At 45.5% G+C, this 14,831-nt stretch overlaps 1 protein-coding gene across 1 annotated transcript in view; it reads right to left on the minus strand.

Moving 5' to 3' along the window:
* The window catches only part of Armh3 (armadillo like helical domain containing 3), a 181,922-nt gene that overhangs the window by 16,499 nt on the left and 150,592 nt on the right, over positions 1–14,831 (minus strand). Inside the window, exon 24 of the mRNA XM_021151523.2 lies at positions 14,237–14,315. Within this exon, the coding sequence (XP_021007182.1) occupies positions 14,237–14,315 (79 nt within the window). The remainder of the gene's footprint in view (positions 1–14,236; positions 14,316–14,831) is intronic.

The following is a 14,831-nucleotide window of genomic DNA, read 5'->3' on the forward strand; positions in this document are numbered from 1 at the left end:
TCAGACACTCCAGAAGAGGGAGCCAGATCTAGTTAAGGATGGTTGTGAGCCACCATGTGGTTGCTGGGATTTGAACTCCTGACCTTCGGAAGAGCAGTCGGGTGCTCTTACCCACTGAGCCATCTCACCAGCCCCCCACTGATTTTCTTACAATGATTAATCTCAGCTGTGAACAAAGCCATATCAGACCTTGATGCAAGACAAGTGTTGATAGAGATCTTGGATTATGAAAGTGCAAATACCAATGTAAAAAGGTTATTGGACCATTGAAAGTGTGAACAGTGCTGACAAGTGAATGGAAAAGGGATATGACTGATATTGGTTCCAATGTATACATACCATGCTAATATAATAATAGGTCAAGGTATAGCACCAGGTCCCTGATACCAAAAAGCCTGGTGCTTCAAGAGACTGTGACCAAACAACTGCAAGAAATACAGTACTTGGCACTGGAAAAGTGAATTAGCTGTTTTTAGGTTCAGTGGTTTTCCTAACTCTCAAACAGAAAGAGCGCCTAGGCTTCCCTGGGTGCGTATGTGATGCGGGAAAAGGCCAAGCTCAGTTCAGGAATGCAGATCCCCAAGAGTCAAGGCCATTTCTTAGTGTCAGGAAATGGCCTTGGGGACCTGGCAGATGTGTTAAGACTAGAATGAAAGCCAACAAAAGTTTTATGTTGTCAACACAGATTTGCTTATACATCTATCGACAGGAAATGAAAAGCTGTGGATATTCTTAAAACAGATAAAGATCAGAACTGAGCAGGAGAGGTCTCCTGTAAACCTTGCCCACTGTCCTGAAAAGTTCATTGAAAATATGTTTATATTTGCACACAGCATAACTAATGCCTTAACATGAAGGAAATGTAGTGATAATTCTGGAATTTTGGTTTCTTAGAAAGATCCACAGAAATGGTTTAAGAATATGTTTCATTTTAATCCCAGGTGTGGGATGGGGGGCTGCTTCAGACTGTCGGCAGCAGCTGACTACGCTTTACCTCTGTGCTCTAGTGGAGGCATAGTTTTGCCAGCTGCAGATAGTTTCTGCGATTGTGTGATGTTTGAAATCTGGGAACTTGTCAGGGTGTATATAATGTGAGAGCCCCAAGGGTCACTCAGGGGGATTCGTTAGGGTTTGCTACTAGCCATGGTCAAAGAAGAAACAAGAAGACATTAGATTCAAGGATCTCTCTCTCTCTCCTCTTTCTTCCTCCCTCCTTACCTCCCTCCCTCCCTCTCTCCCTTCCTCCCCCCTCTCCTTCTTTCTTTCCTATCTCCTGAGAGGAAATGAAACCAGGGGAATAAAGGATTGCAAAAAGAAGAATCCACAAAGCAGCAAAACCCAGCTATAAGCAAAGAAGAAATAAGAAGAAAGTACAATCAGGCTTCTCTCTTTCTCTCCCGTATCCTTCTTTCTCTATCTAGTAATAGGAGGAGAAATGGGGTGTGTGTGTGTGTGGGGGGGGGGGGCTAGGGTGAGAAAAAGAATCCACAAAGCAGCAAAGAAGAAAAAATTAGATTCAGCGATCTCTCTCTCTCTCTCCCCACCCCCAATCCTTCTTTTTCTCCTGTCTAGTGAGAGGCGGGTGAAACAAGGGGTTGAGGAAGAGATAAAAAAGAACCCACGAAGTAGCAAAGACCAGCTACACTGGGATTAAAGGCATGCACCACCACTGTCAGGCTAAACAAATGTAATTTAAGAAAATTATAGGAGAAAATAAAAGTTGAAAACGTTTGCAACTAGGAATAGGTAAAGATGTATACAGGATGTCCTTGAACTTGTTATGTAGCAAAGAGTGACTCAGAACTCCTGACTNTTTTTTTTTTTTTTTTTTTTTTTTGAGACAGGGTTTCTCTGTATAGCCCTGGCTGTCCTGGAACTCACTTTGTAGACAGGCTGGTCTCGTTTGTTTTTTCGAGACAGGGTTTCTCTGTGTAGCCCTGGCTGTCCTGGAACTCACTCTGTAGACCAGGCTGGTCTCGAACTCAGAAATCCACCTGCCTCTGCCTCCCAAGTGATGGGATTAAAGGCGTGTGCAGCCGCCGCCGCCGCCACCACCACCCGGCAGAACTCCTGAATCTTGCCTCTGCCTCACTGGTATTACGGCAATGAAGTGGGGGAGGCTTAAGCTGGGCATGGTGGCACATGTCTGTACTCACAGCACTTGGGAAGGGGATGCAGAAGGAGCACAGCAGTTAAAGCCAGTGCTGTCCACCCATTGAGTCCTGTCTCATCTCCAGAGACAACTATCCAAAACCAGCCACGCTGCGCATTGTGCTTCTGGGGCAGACGCAGTTTTGGAGTTTGTGTAGTCCTAGCCTGGTACAGCAAGTACTTCTGTACTCTCCACACAGAAGAGAGCGGGCAAGAGTCAGCCCAGGCAGGCACAGATTTCCTGTCTGGTACCACAGAGGCTCTGAAGCAGGGAGTCTCAGACCAAAGCAGTTCCTCCGAGTCTCCTTCAGAGGGAAGAGCGTGTTCTTTTTCCGAGTACTATAGAGCTCAAAATGGCTGAAAAAGGAAAGAAAGGAACAGAGAGGAAAAACCACACACACACACACACACACACATATGTATGTAACCCATATGCACAAAACAAACAAACAAAACAACAACAAAAACCAACCAAACCCAAGCCGGGCAGTGGTGGCACACACCTTTAATCTCAGCACTTGGGAGGCAGAGGCAGGTGGATTTCTGAGTTCGAGGCCAGCCTGGTCTACAAAGTGAGTTCCAGGACAGCCTGAGCTATACAGAGAAACCCTGTCTCGAAAAACAAAACAAAGCAAAACAAAACAAACAAACAAGGGGCTGGAGAGATGGCTCATGCTCTTCCAGAGGTCCTGAGTTCAATTCCCAGGAACCATATGGTGGCTCATAACCATCTATAATAGGATTCGATGTCCTTTTCTGGTGTATCTGAAGACAGTGACAGTATACTTACAAAAACAAATAAATAAAAATCTTTAAAAAAAAAAGGATTAAAAAAAAACCAAACAAACAAACATCAACCAAACCCAAAGCCAAGAGCCAAACAAGCAACAAGCGGCAACCGGCACAAAGCCAGCCTGTGGCTGAGTATTTGTCCTTCCACTCGGTACTTAAGTGACTTTCTATCTGAGATAACTTGATTTTCACCTAGGGAACTACCATTTACTATGACTTGCTTGGAAACAGGGCTTCTAAGGGTGGAAGCCAGCCCCTCGGCTTTCTGAGAAACTGTCTGTTTGAAAGGGAACAGCTTTCTGCCTGCATCCGCCTGTGTACAATATGCACAAGTTTGTTGTTTTGCTTTTCTTCCTCCCTCTCCATTTTCATCTCCTGTACTTCAGGAACAAACTCAATTTTAAAACCAATTTAAGCTGCCCAGGTCTCACAGTTGGTCTCTGCCTTCCAAGGCTGCTACCAATGGGCTTTCTAATGCCTTGAGACTTATTGATGTGACAGGCTGTACCTGCCCTTCAGCAAGGTGGACCAGATAATGAACCTCACAGTGGGTGATTAGTACAAGGCTGCCACTTGGGTAAAGGATTGGTGACAGTGACCTTCCTTAATTTCCCTGGGCAGCCATACCACCTCCCTTTATTTGGCTGAATCCATAGACAGCCCTGTGAAGCTTTTCTTTGTACTAATTACATGTCCAACACATTCAGACCCATGCTCTGTATACGCAAGGCACCTCATCATACCTAAGGGTGCCAAGGTAACGGAACGGAGGAAACATCAGACCTCAGCCATCAGGCCTTCTTTACATGCTGTCCAGATCCAGCCAACAGACAGACGTGTCTCAACCCCCACCTGAGGCCCCTTCCTTGGAAACATGGGCTCTGGGAGAGGAGCTGAAGAATCATCATCTGTCACCAGGCACAGCGGCACACACGGCTTCCAATCCCGGCACAGCATGTGGAAGGAGGGGGAGCCGGACGACTAGGCAGGATTTCAAGGCCAGCTTCGGTGATAGATAAGGTTTGAGGCCAGCCTTTTCTGGCTCTAACTCACCATTCTCTGTTTCCGTGTCAGGGCCTCACTTACCTCCTACCCCTAACAGAATCCTATGTGTGAGCTATGCTCAGTGTCCCTTTTAGCTGAGTGGGTTATTCAGATTGAAATGATCACATGATCACAATTGTTATGAAAATCAATATACTGTTATGGTTCCTGGAACTATTTCCAGCTGGAGAGATTGCTCAGCCGCTCTTGCAGAGGACCCAGGTTTACCTCCCAGCACCCGAATGCTGGCTCCAAACCATCTGTAACTCCAGTTCCAAGGGTCCATCCTTTTTTTTCTGGCCTCTATGGGCGACAGGACTACCCATGGTGCTCAGGCATACATACAGGCAAACTCTCATCCACACAAAGTAATAAGGGCAAGAATACTTCAGGTCAATACAACTTTAACAGAGACACGACTTTGCATAAGGGTACTTCTAGCCTCTGCTACTATTGCCAACCAGTGGCAAACCAGGCGCTTCACACATCTCTCTAAGAGGTCTTTAAAGAACTTCCTAGGAGAGATGGCAGTGGAGCTAAAACAATCTTCCCACACATCAAATGAAGGAAGGAAGTGGCTGTAGATAGCCCTCTGTAAAGACGTTAGTGCTCCTGAGCATTCCTGCTCTACCCAGAGCAACCCGAGGGAGACCCTTCAGTGCACATGAAGGAAGCAGGACTGCTCCGCTGTGATCCTGAGGATGACAAGGTCCTCAGTGCCTACTGCCACTCTCTAGCACTGTTCCTTCCACACACTGTCAAAGTGGCTTCATAGCTGCCACACTGAGGAAGACCAGACATTTATGTGGTGGTCATTTCAAAGTTCTCCTGCAGTGAAGAATCGTGTGATAGCAGCAGACACAAAGAACAAACCGCTGCACCAGGACGTGGCCTCTGCCGGTCAGCAAGCCTGGCTGTGCAACCTGACTAGACCTGAATGAAACAGACCCATCACAGAGGTTAAGAGGCTGGGTAGAGATTTAGTCAGTAGAATGCTTGGCCAGCTTGCGGAGCCCTGGGTTAGATTCCTAGTATCACAGAAAGGAGGTATGCTGGGTAGCACATTCCTTGTAATTAGGGCATGCAACAAAGTGGAGGCAGAAAAACCAGACATTCAAGGTCCTCTTTAGATACAAAGTGAATTCCTAAAGGGGTGATTAAACTTTATTTATTTATTTATTTATTGTATTTTTTCTTTCTTCCTTTTTCCTTTTTTTTTTTTTTATTTTTCTTTGTGATTAAACTTTAGTGTAAAAAAATTGTGAATATATAAAAAATCTACTGAGTGACTAAAAGTGTTCCTAAAAAGTCACCAAGCCCCTTTGGTTTGGAGAAAAGCTTTCTTAGGATATCTGTTTGGAATAAAGGGATTCATTTCATTTATGAAGTTGTCACACCACGTTGGGACCCTCTACACAGATATTTGTGGCAAGCAAACTCTACATGGATTGGTACTGTGTATCTTGTGTCTAAGACTTCTGGTCACCTCCCAGGGACAGGTCTAACCCCACAACTCTCCTGCTTCTTGCCTTCATAGCCCTGGCTTACCTGTTCCTTCAGCCTATCTGACAGACTCGAGTTGCCATACATATCTCAGCCTGACAAAACAGACACACTTAGACTCTAGAGAAAGCCGGTCTAGCTACATTTATAGCCCTGAACAAGTCAGTTCTTTGTAATGTTCTCACCTAGAAAATAATAATTATGTCTATCCCTAATATTTGATATAAAATAAGGTAAATAATCCATACAAAAGTGTTCCCTCAATAATTATAAAGTGTTCCTGTCCTCTGTGTATTTGCATCTGTTTTAAATCCAAGCTACTCCCTCTCCTACACAGGTCTCTGCTGGTAGAGCCAACTCCCTGGTCCAGCTGAGACATCCACCCCAGGAGCTGGCTTTCTGCTGTGGGCTTCTCAATACGCCTATGGGGATAGGCGGGCAGCACGCAGGAGCCACCCTTCCAGCCGACTGTGTCTTTCTTGCTAAGGGAATGAATTCAGTGAACTAACAACTCCACCCAACAAGTCAACGGAAATGCCAGGACACAAATAAAGGTGGCAAGGCAGGCAGGGTAGGACAGCTAGCGTTGGGGTCACATGTCTCCCTCAGCCAGAGTTTCCACAGCAACCCACACTCATGGCTACAGAGAGTTGTAGAAAACAATAGCTACAGGCTGTTGTAGAAAAGCACGCTGTCAAGCACAGGCAGCTGAGTTATGGCTACTGTGGGAGTCTTCCATCGTGAACATGTGCCTTCTGCCAAGGCTGCCTTGTTCTAAGAGGGGAGAACAGCACAGGGGCACCTGGGAGTTTGCTGCTCAGAGGCCGCAAGCCAAGCACCCTGTCTAAAGGGCAGAAGTGCACTGGGACATTCTTTTTAGTTTACTTTAGTTTTGTTTTGGGGGCAACAAAGTAACACTGCCCACTCTCTGTATAGACCAAGCTGGCCTTCTGCCTCTGCCTCCCAGTGCTGGGATTAAAGGTGTGCTCAACCTTGCCTGGCCAGGGAGAGTTTCTACAGCAGTGAACCATAGGAACTTCCTGCCTAGAAAATCCTGATAGGAACAACGGGCTTCATCTCTTACCATGGTAGGAACTTCACACCAAAGCACACACATCAGTCCTCTCCACTGCTCACACCCACAGAAGCTGTTACACACTCACACAACACACCAAGGGGTAGAACAACTCTGACGATGAAACATCAGGCCTGGTTCTCCTCAGGGGCCCTTCAGTTCTGAGGCTTCCACCAAGCTTTTTCTGAGAAGGTTTTCTCACACAGAGTATAAAGACACAGTGCCACACAAAGTGGGCTCCCCTCTTAGTAACATTTCATTTCCCACTGGAAATAAACTAGGCTGGGCCTGGTGGGTCAAACTTCTAATTCTAGCACCTAGGAGGCTGAGGTAAGAGTATAGTCACTAGTTCGAGGCCAGCCTGGGCTACGTGGGGAGTTCCAGGGTTGCATCAAAAAAATAAAACAAAACAAAAAACCAAAAAACCCCAAACAACAAGAAAGTGAAAAAAGGCAGGTATCATTTGGATTTCTACATACCTAGCAGTCATTTGTAGTTTTTAAGATTCATTTTTATTTTATATGTATCTGTGAGTAATGGCAAGTATATATGTGTATCCTGCACATGGCGGTGTCTGTGAGCTGCCCCGTGTGGGTTCTGATTTGCAAGAGCGGCAAGTGTTCTTAATTGCGAAGCCATTCTCCACCCTTCGCAGTTCTGTAATAGCTCTTAGGATCAGGAGAAACTGGCGTACTTACAGACTTTACTGAAGTAATACTTAGCAGCTTTCAGGCTGCTCTGCTTGTAATCATGCTTTTAAAAATGTTTATGGGCTGTCAAGATGGCTCAGCCGATATAAACACTTGCCACCAAGCCTGACCACTTGAACCCTCCACGCCTATATGGCAGAAGGGAGGGACAAACCCTGACCAAGTACACATACACGGCCCCACACAATGTGCACACATGTAGTATGGGCATACATACATGTAAAAAGTATCTTATACAACTTTATATATGGATCCAAAATTTTATATATGGATCCAAAATTCAAAGCTGTAGGTAAAGTAGAAACTTAAGAAAATAGGAATTCAAACCTCAGCAAAGACTGCTAACACAGCTGGCTCACACCTATAATCCCAGAATTTTGGAAGTTGGAGACAGGAATTTCACAAACTCATGGTCACTCTCAGTTACAAGGAAGTTAGTTCTGGGCTAACCTGGACTATATGAAACCTTGACTCAAAAAACAATGCAGGATTGTGGTGATCAGGCATACATACACTAAAAAACACTAAAAAAAACAATGCAGGATTGTGGTGATCAGGCATACATACACTAAAAAACACTAAAAAAAAACAATGCAGGATTGTGGTGATCAGGCATACATACACTAAAAAACACTAAAAAAAAAAAAGTAAATAAATCTAAAACAACAAATTTTGATTATGTCATAATACTAACCAGTAACAATTCCTATCATAGAAACTAGAGGGTCTGACTGCATCAGCCTAGGGTCTATAACACCGTGGGCCCCAACAGAATGTCTTTCTCCTAAGCATTCTTTCTTTGTAGGGGTGCACTGGGAAATTAAACCAGGAGTCTCCAGTATGCTAGGCAAAGCCCCACACTCTGAGCTATATCCCAACCCTTAAGATTGTCTCAGAAAATCTATAACTTTGTATGCAGAGGAATTTTTAGTAAGCTCTGGGCCACTGGGGTGAAAGTAAAGCTTCAAGATAGGTTTCTCTACCCTTAGAAACAGAAAGTAGGATGATGGTTGCCAAGGTAGCAGGCGGAGAGGAACGGGGAGTTGTTCAGAGGACAGAGCTGCAGTTCTGCAGGATGGAAATGGCTTAAAGGGCTGGGGCACAACAATGCATACATTATTAAGTAAACCGTTCCAAACCTGGGAAAGGGTTAGGATAGCAAATGTTGTTACTGCAATTTCAAAAAAAAAAAAAAAACAAAACTGTTTGTCCATCAGGCCTCACCACATGCTTGGATTCAATAGGCCCTTAATAAGTGTCTGTGACCAAATTAAAAGCAAATAATTAGGAAGAGACTCTGGATATGGTGGTGTATACGCGTAAGCACAGTAATCAGGAGCAGAGGCAGGTGGGTCTCTGTGAGTCAAACTCGTCACAGTTATGTAGTGCATGCTACAGTTTAAGCAGTGTTAAAAAGAAAAACAAATTAAAGGTGGGGCTGTATCTTGTGCACTGTGTACTCGGGTGCTGACTTCTGTGCTCAGAGACCTGGTTACAGTCTAGACGTTGGCACTGTCACGATCCCCGAGCCATCTCCTGTAGCTGCTTTGTGTAAAGAATGTTCTCCCATTATCTCTGATTGGTTAATCAAGAACTATCAGCCTATGGTTGGGCAAGAAAGGACAGGCACCTATCCGAGAGTCCCATGTTGACCAGAGGGGAAGGTGGGAAGGGAGAAGGTGTGGGGAGACCAAATGGAGGGACCAGGAGGAGAAGAAAGTCGCCAGGAGGCAGGTGATATTCCATGAGGAGTCTCCATGAGGACACACATGGAACAGAAAGAGCAAGGGCAAGACTCAGATTAAAGGTAAAGGACCGGGGGGGGGGGGGAACTGGAGAGATGGCTCAGCGGTTAAGAGCACTGAGACTGTTCTTCCAGAGGTCCTGAGTTCAAATCCCAGCAAAATGGTGGCTCGCAACCTCCTGTAATGAGATCTGATGCCTTCTTTTGGTGTGTCTGAAGACAGCTACAGTGTACTTATGTATAATAATAAATAAATCTTCGGGACTGAGTGAGCAGAGTTGACTGAAGCAAGTGGGCCTACCGGAGCGAGCAGAAGTCTTAAATACAATTCCCAACAACCACATGAAGGCTCACAATCATCTGTACACCTACAGCATACTCATATGCATAAAAATAAATAAATCTGTTTTTTAGAAAAAAGGTAAAGGACCACATGGCTGTGGTAGGCAGCCTAATTGAGTTGGATTATTTTTGGTGGGTGGGGTAGAAATCAGGCTGGCCTCAAACTCACAGAGTTCTGCCTGCCTCTGCCTCCCAAGTGCTGGGATTAGAGCTATTATGTCCCACAAAGCTTCAGACCGTTTTGTGACCCAAGGACATGACATTCAAAAGCTCTGGAGTTCTCCATTCTTCCTGACTCGTTCAGGTCCGAGTTTTGAGTATTATTTTCCAATTTATGCCTCTCTATTATCTAACCGTATCCTTCCTCTTTTGAGTTAAGCTCTTCTTTCCTCTCTGTCTATTGAGCACAGGACAACTGCAGAGCCCTGCAAAACAAAACAGCTGATGGTGTAACATCAGCTGTAGTCTCTCTCTTTGAAATTATCTTATTTTATACGTATGGGTGTTTTGCCTGCATATATGTACCACATGACAGCCTGCTAACCACAGAGGCCAGAAAAGGGTACAGGATCCCCTAGAACTGGAGTTACAGATAGTTGTGAGGTAAGTGTTGAACTTGGATCCTCTGGAAGAGCAGTCAGAGCCATCTCTCCAGCCCCCAAGGACTTTTCATAAACATCAGTGGGATCTGCCAGCACAGGCATGTACACCCAGGCGCCAGGAGGCCTGCAGCTTGCCTGGGCTACACAGCAAGTTAAAGAACAGTCTGAGCAAATTAGTAAGACTCTATCAAGATAAAAACTAGAAAGGGGGTCTGGGGAATGTAGCTCAATCGCAGAACACTTGCTTAACTAAATGTGTGAACCCCTGCAGTACAGGAGGAAGGGGCTTCCATTATATGCCTTCAACCCACATTTATTTAGTACAGATAAAGTAGTCCCTGAAATGTTCCAAGGAGACATAGGCTGTTTGACTCAGCTACCTATGGGAATGAAAACTGGGGCCAGGGCAGTAGTGAGGAACAGACAACTCATTAAAAGGCCAGTGGTCTGAAGCTGCTCTTTCTGTGTCCTAGGACCGCGTTCTAGAAATGAATACCAAGGAAAGTAGTCTTGAGAAAGAAAAGACTCAAAGCCCACGCAAACCTCTTCAAGTCACAAAGTTGTTCTGCTGACGTGCATTACGACAGGGTCTCACTCTACAGCCTGGGCTGACCTTGAACCACCATCCACCTGCATGCTGGGATTACAGGCATGAAGAACAGTGACATCATCGTAGATTTATCCTTTTCAAGATTCTTATTCCTTGACCAAGGAATTCCAGTTTCTACGAGGTAAGCATGAATGTTTACTACGGAGCTCCACTGGAGAGAGACAGGAGCTAAATCTCAGTTGAGGGTAGACAATAAGCCTGGAGAGTAAACTTTTCTCCAGCTGTTCTAGGAATAACTATCCTCATAGTCTCACTAGTGGTAGCACACTCCCTTTTGTTTGTTTTTGTTTGAGACAGGGTCTTGTTACGTTGCTCTGGCTGTCCTAGAATTCACCACCGTGTAGACCAGGCAGGCCTCAAATTCAGATATCTACCTGCCTCTGGTATTAAAGGAGGATACCATTACACCCAGCAGGGACTACAACAATGTTCTACAATGCCTAGTATGTATGAAACATTTAAACTTATAAAAATAAATAAATCTTCAAAAATCCTCACAAAACTAGGTGGCGATGGTGGCCTCCTGTCTCTAATGCCAGCACCTGGGAGGCTGAAGCAAGAGGATTCTGTGAGCTGAAGTCCAGCCTGGGCTACACAATGAGTCCCAGGTTAGACTAGGCTAACCCTGTATTTTTAAAAAAAGGATTTATCCCAGTACTCCACAGGCAGAGGGAGGCAGGTTTCTGTGAAGCCAGCCTGGTCTACAAATCGAATTCCAGGACAGCCAAGACTTTCACAGAGAAAAACCCTGTTTCCATCACCCAAAAAAGAATTCACAAATCTTTTCTAGGAACAAAATGGAAAGCTGGCAGGCAGAGCTAACAAAGAGCCTGTCCTGTCTGCCTAACTTATTAAATGCTATAAATCCCAGCTAATGCCTATTAACAGGCTTTAGGTTTTATCTTAGAAGTACTTTAGAATCTACTAGAGATTAAAATCCTGTTTTGTTTTGGGCCCCCCGCCCCCCAATGTAGCTGCTAACAGCTGCAGGGCCTCATGGCCCTGAAAGCCAGCTCTTTGGGAAGCTGTAAATCCTTTCGACTTTGTGACATTAGGATTAAAGTCCATGAGTAACAGGAGGGAAGAACTCCACATGTTGGAGACAGGCAAGATAGTCAAATACCTCTAACCTGACAAAATACAAGTGCACTTGCTGTTGCTACAGAGAGGAAGGGGGAGGGGGAGGGGGATCGGGAGCAGGAGGGAGGGGGGAGGCAGGGACGGGGAGGGAGGAAAAGGGCCTTCCTTTAGAAGCCTTCAGAGGCAGTTGGGGAAGAGAAACCACCGTTCTGAGAGCAGAGTGCTGGGGCAACAGTACTGTTAGAGGAGATCGAGCGCACAATAACCATGACTGCAGAGATTCCACGTGGACTTGTCACCAGTGACCCTCACTGCCCTGAATTCTGTCACAGCATGTAACTGTCACACAGTAAATAGATCACCGAGGACCCCTCCTTGTTGGCTGTGCTGGGGAATGAATCAGCACTTCATAGTGCTAGATAAACACTCACAGGCACCTATCCATCCGCAGCCCTCTTCCCTATCTTTGAATAACCTGAGTTCCTTTCCTCGCTTCTGGCTTGTGGATCCAAGGACCACTTTCTAGCATCACTTTAAACCTTGAGTGGAGGTGAAAGAGGATGAGGAGACAGCTTGTCAATTTTCCCTTTTCTGATTTTCTCATGCACCACATGGTTTTTGTCTTGTTTTGTTTTGTTTTGTTTTAAATTATCATTGGCTGGTGGCTGCTACCTCCTCCCCAGCTGCTGCATGTGGCTTTCAGGCTACCCAAAGCTTACAGTGGTAGGAGGACCATGTCCTTCCCTAGCACACAGAACAGACTACACAGAGTTCTGCAGGAAAATGACATCGACAGCTCCAACAGCAAAGGGACAGGAGTCTGCTCTGCTCCACAGGCAGAGGAAAGAGAGGATGAAAGCCAGTTACAAAGGCAGCTTGTTAAGTGTGAGGATGGAGTCACACAGCCGGCGTCACAAAAGAGAACAAATATTGAACAGGAAACAACTGACAGATCCATCAATAGAGTTCCATTCACCTGGCTGCAGAGAGCTGCTGCGGGGAGAACTGAGAAGGCTCTGTTAAAAAAAGCTTGCCTGCTGCCTCACTGGGTGAACTGAATACCTTTCAAGAACACTGGAATACATGGTCACAAATAGCTGCTAGCTGGTCCTGTCAGTTAAGAAACTCAGAAGTGCTACAAGGATGCACTGGCAAGAAAAGGAGACCAGAAAATACAAGGTTTGGAATTTATTCCTTGGCTTTTCCAACTTAGAAGAAGGATGAAATGCAAAAAAGGAGATTCAGGTATGTAAGTGTGTGTGTGTGTGTGTGTGTGTGTGTGTCTCGGGGGTCTTTGACTGAACTTAGAGGTCACCTGTTTAACTAGACTGCCTAGCTAGCAGGCTCCGAGAACCCACACACCTCTGCCTTTTTGATGCTGGAGTTACAGGCACGCCTCGCTTTTGTATGTGTGCGCTGGGGGCTGAGCTCAGGCTCCCATGCTTGGGCAGCAAGCGCTTTACCCAAATAAGACATCACCTCAGCAGCATATAAGCCTCGAAAGCCTCAAATGAAAGAGCAAGGCGGGGCATTCCTGCACTGGGAGGTAAAGGCAGGGGCCAGGAGCTGAAAGGTAGTCCTCAGCTACACAGGGAATTTAGCCATATACACAAGCTAAAATCATACACCCAACATAGGCTATATGAGCCTGGTTTTATGTCTTTTTTCTTTGTAGCAGCAGCTTTATATAAAGCTATACACTTATCAAGCTATACTCTAATAAAGACTCTTATTTAGACAGAGAGGGAGAGAGAGAGAGAGAGAGAGAGAGAGAGAGAGAGAGAGAGAGAGAGAGCTCAGATGAAACAGGACTCAACTCCATGCCATGCTGAATTCCATCTGCACTTTTACATGGTGTAGAGCTGAGCACAAGTGCAGACTGAGAAGGGGAAATCACACCAGCCTCAAGAAGACAAATGTACAAAGCTATCTGCATCCTCAACTCAAACCTGCCCAGAAATAACTGTTCAAGGCAAAGAGAACACAGTCACTAATGAAAACCCATCTCAATGAGCTCTCAATTAAAGCTCATGCTCTAATGAGCCAAATACCTTCATGTTAAGCTGAACTCAAGGTTTTCATGTGGCTGGAATTTATGTTCATTTCTAAGTTATCAGGTCTTACTTTTGTTTGGTTTGTTGGAGTTTTAAGACAAGGTGGCATGCAGTACAAGCTGTTGCTGGACTCACTGTATAACAAGGATACCTCTAACTCCTGCTTTCACCTTCCAAGTGCTGCGATTACAGGTATGCACCATCACGTGGACATGTCTGACTTTCAGAAATCACAATCACTGTGCCTGAGAGCGTGACAATGAATGTCCCATCACCTGCTCTAAGACAGCGACCCAGGAAGCTTCACCTCATACTTTATACAACTAAACAAACCCTTCAGATGGCACAAAGGAAGGAGGTATTACTAGGTTCAAAGAATCAACAAGCAATCTCGCACCAACTCTTCTCACCAGCCTGGTCTGACCACCCTACCCCTTCCTGTGCTCAAAGCTTGGTAACAGAGTCCCATTACTAGAAAGAGCTTCCTGATCCCACCAGCGAGGTCATTCTGGGGAGAGCAGTGGCTTACCTGTTCCTCCGACAGTTGAGATATGTGATTCACAGCAGCATAGGACTCAATTTTGGGATTAAAGTGATTGATGATGGCTCTGAAATAAAGAATTAACATTACTATGGTCCCACATGGAATACAGTGACAATCCAGTTAATCAGGAGTGAGCAGCCTTGGGTTTATTCCTGTCAACTTGACATAAGCTACAGTGTCAAGCCTCCAGCACATTGGCTTCTAGGCAACCCTTAATGAAATTTCTTTGATTAGTGATTATTGATGTGGGAGAGCAATGCCACCTCAGGACGGGTGGTCCTGGATAGTATAAGAAAGCATGCTGAAGGACCAGAGAGATGCCTCAATGGTCAAGACTGATTGCTGTTCTTACAAAGAACCCAGATCACACTAGCAGCCACACTGGGTAGCTCCCAACTGTCTCTAACACCAATTCTAGGGGATCCGACACCCTCTTCAGGCCCCTAAGGATGCTGCATGTGCCTGGTATACACACATAGGCAAACACACATACACAGAAATGAAGGGAAGGGGAGGGGAGGGAAGGGAAGGGAAGGGAAGGGAAGGGAAGGGAAGGGAAGGGAAGAGGGAAGGGAAGGGA

This window comes from Mus caroli, chromosome 19 (genome assembly GCF_900094665.2).
Source record: "Mus caroli chromosome 19, CAROLI_EIJ_v1.1, whole genome shotgun sequence".
NCBI classification, from domain to species: Eukaryota; Metazoa; Chordata; class Mammalia; order Rodentia; family Muridae; genus Mus; species Mus caroli.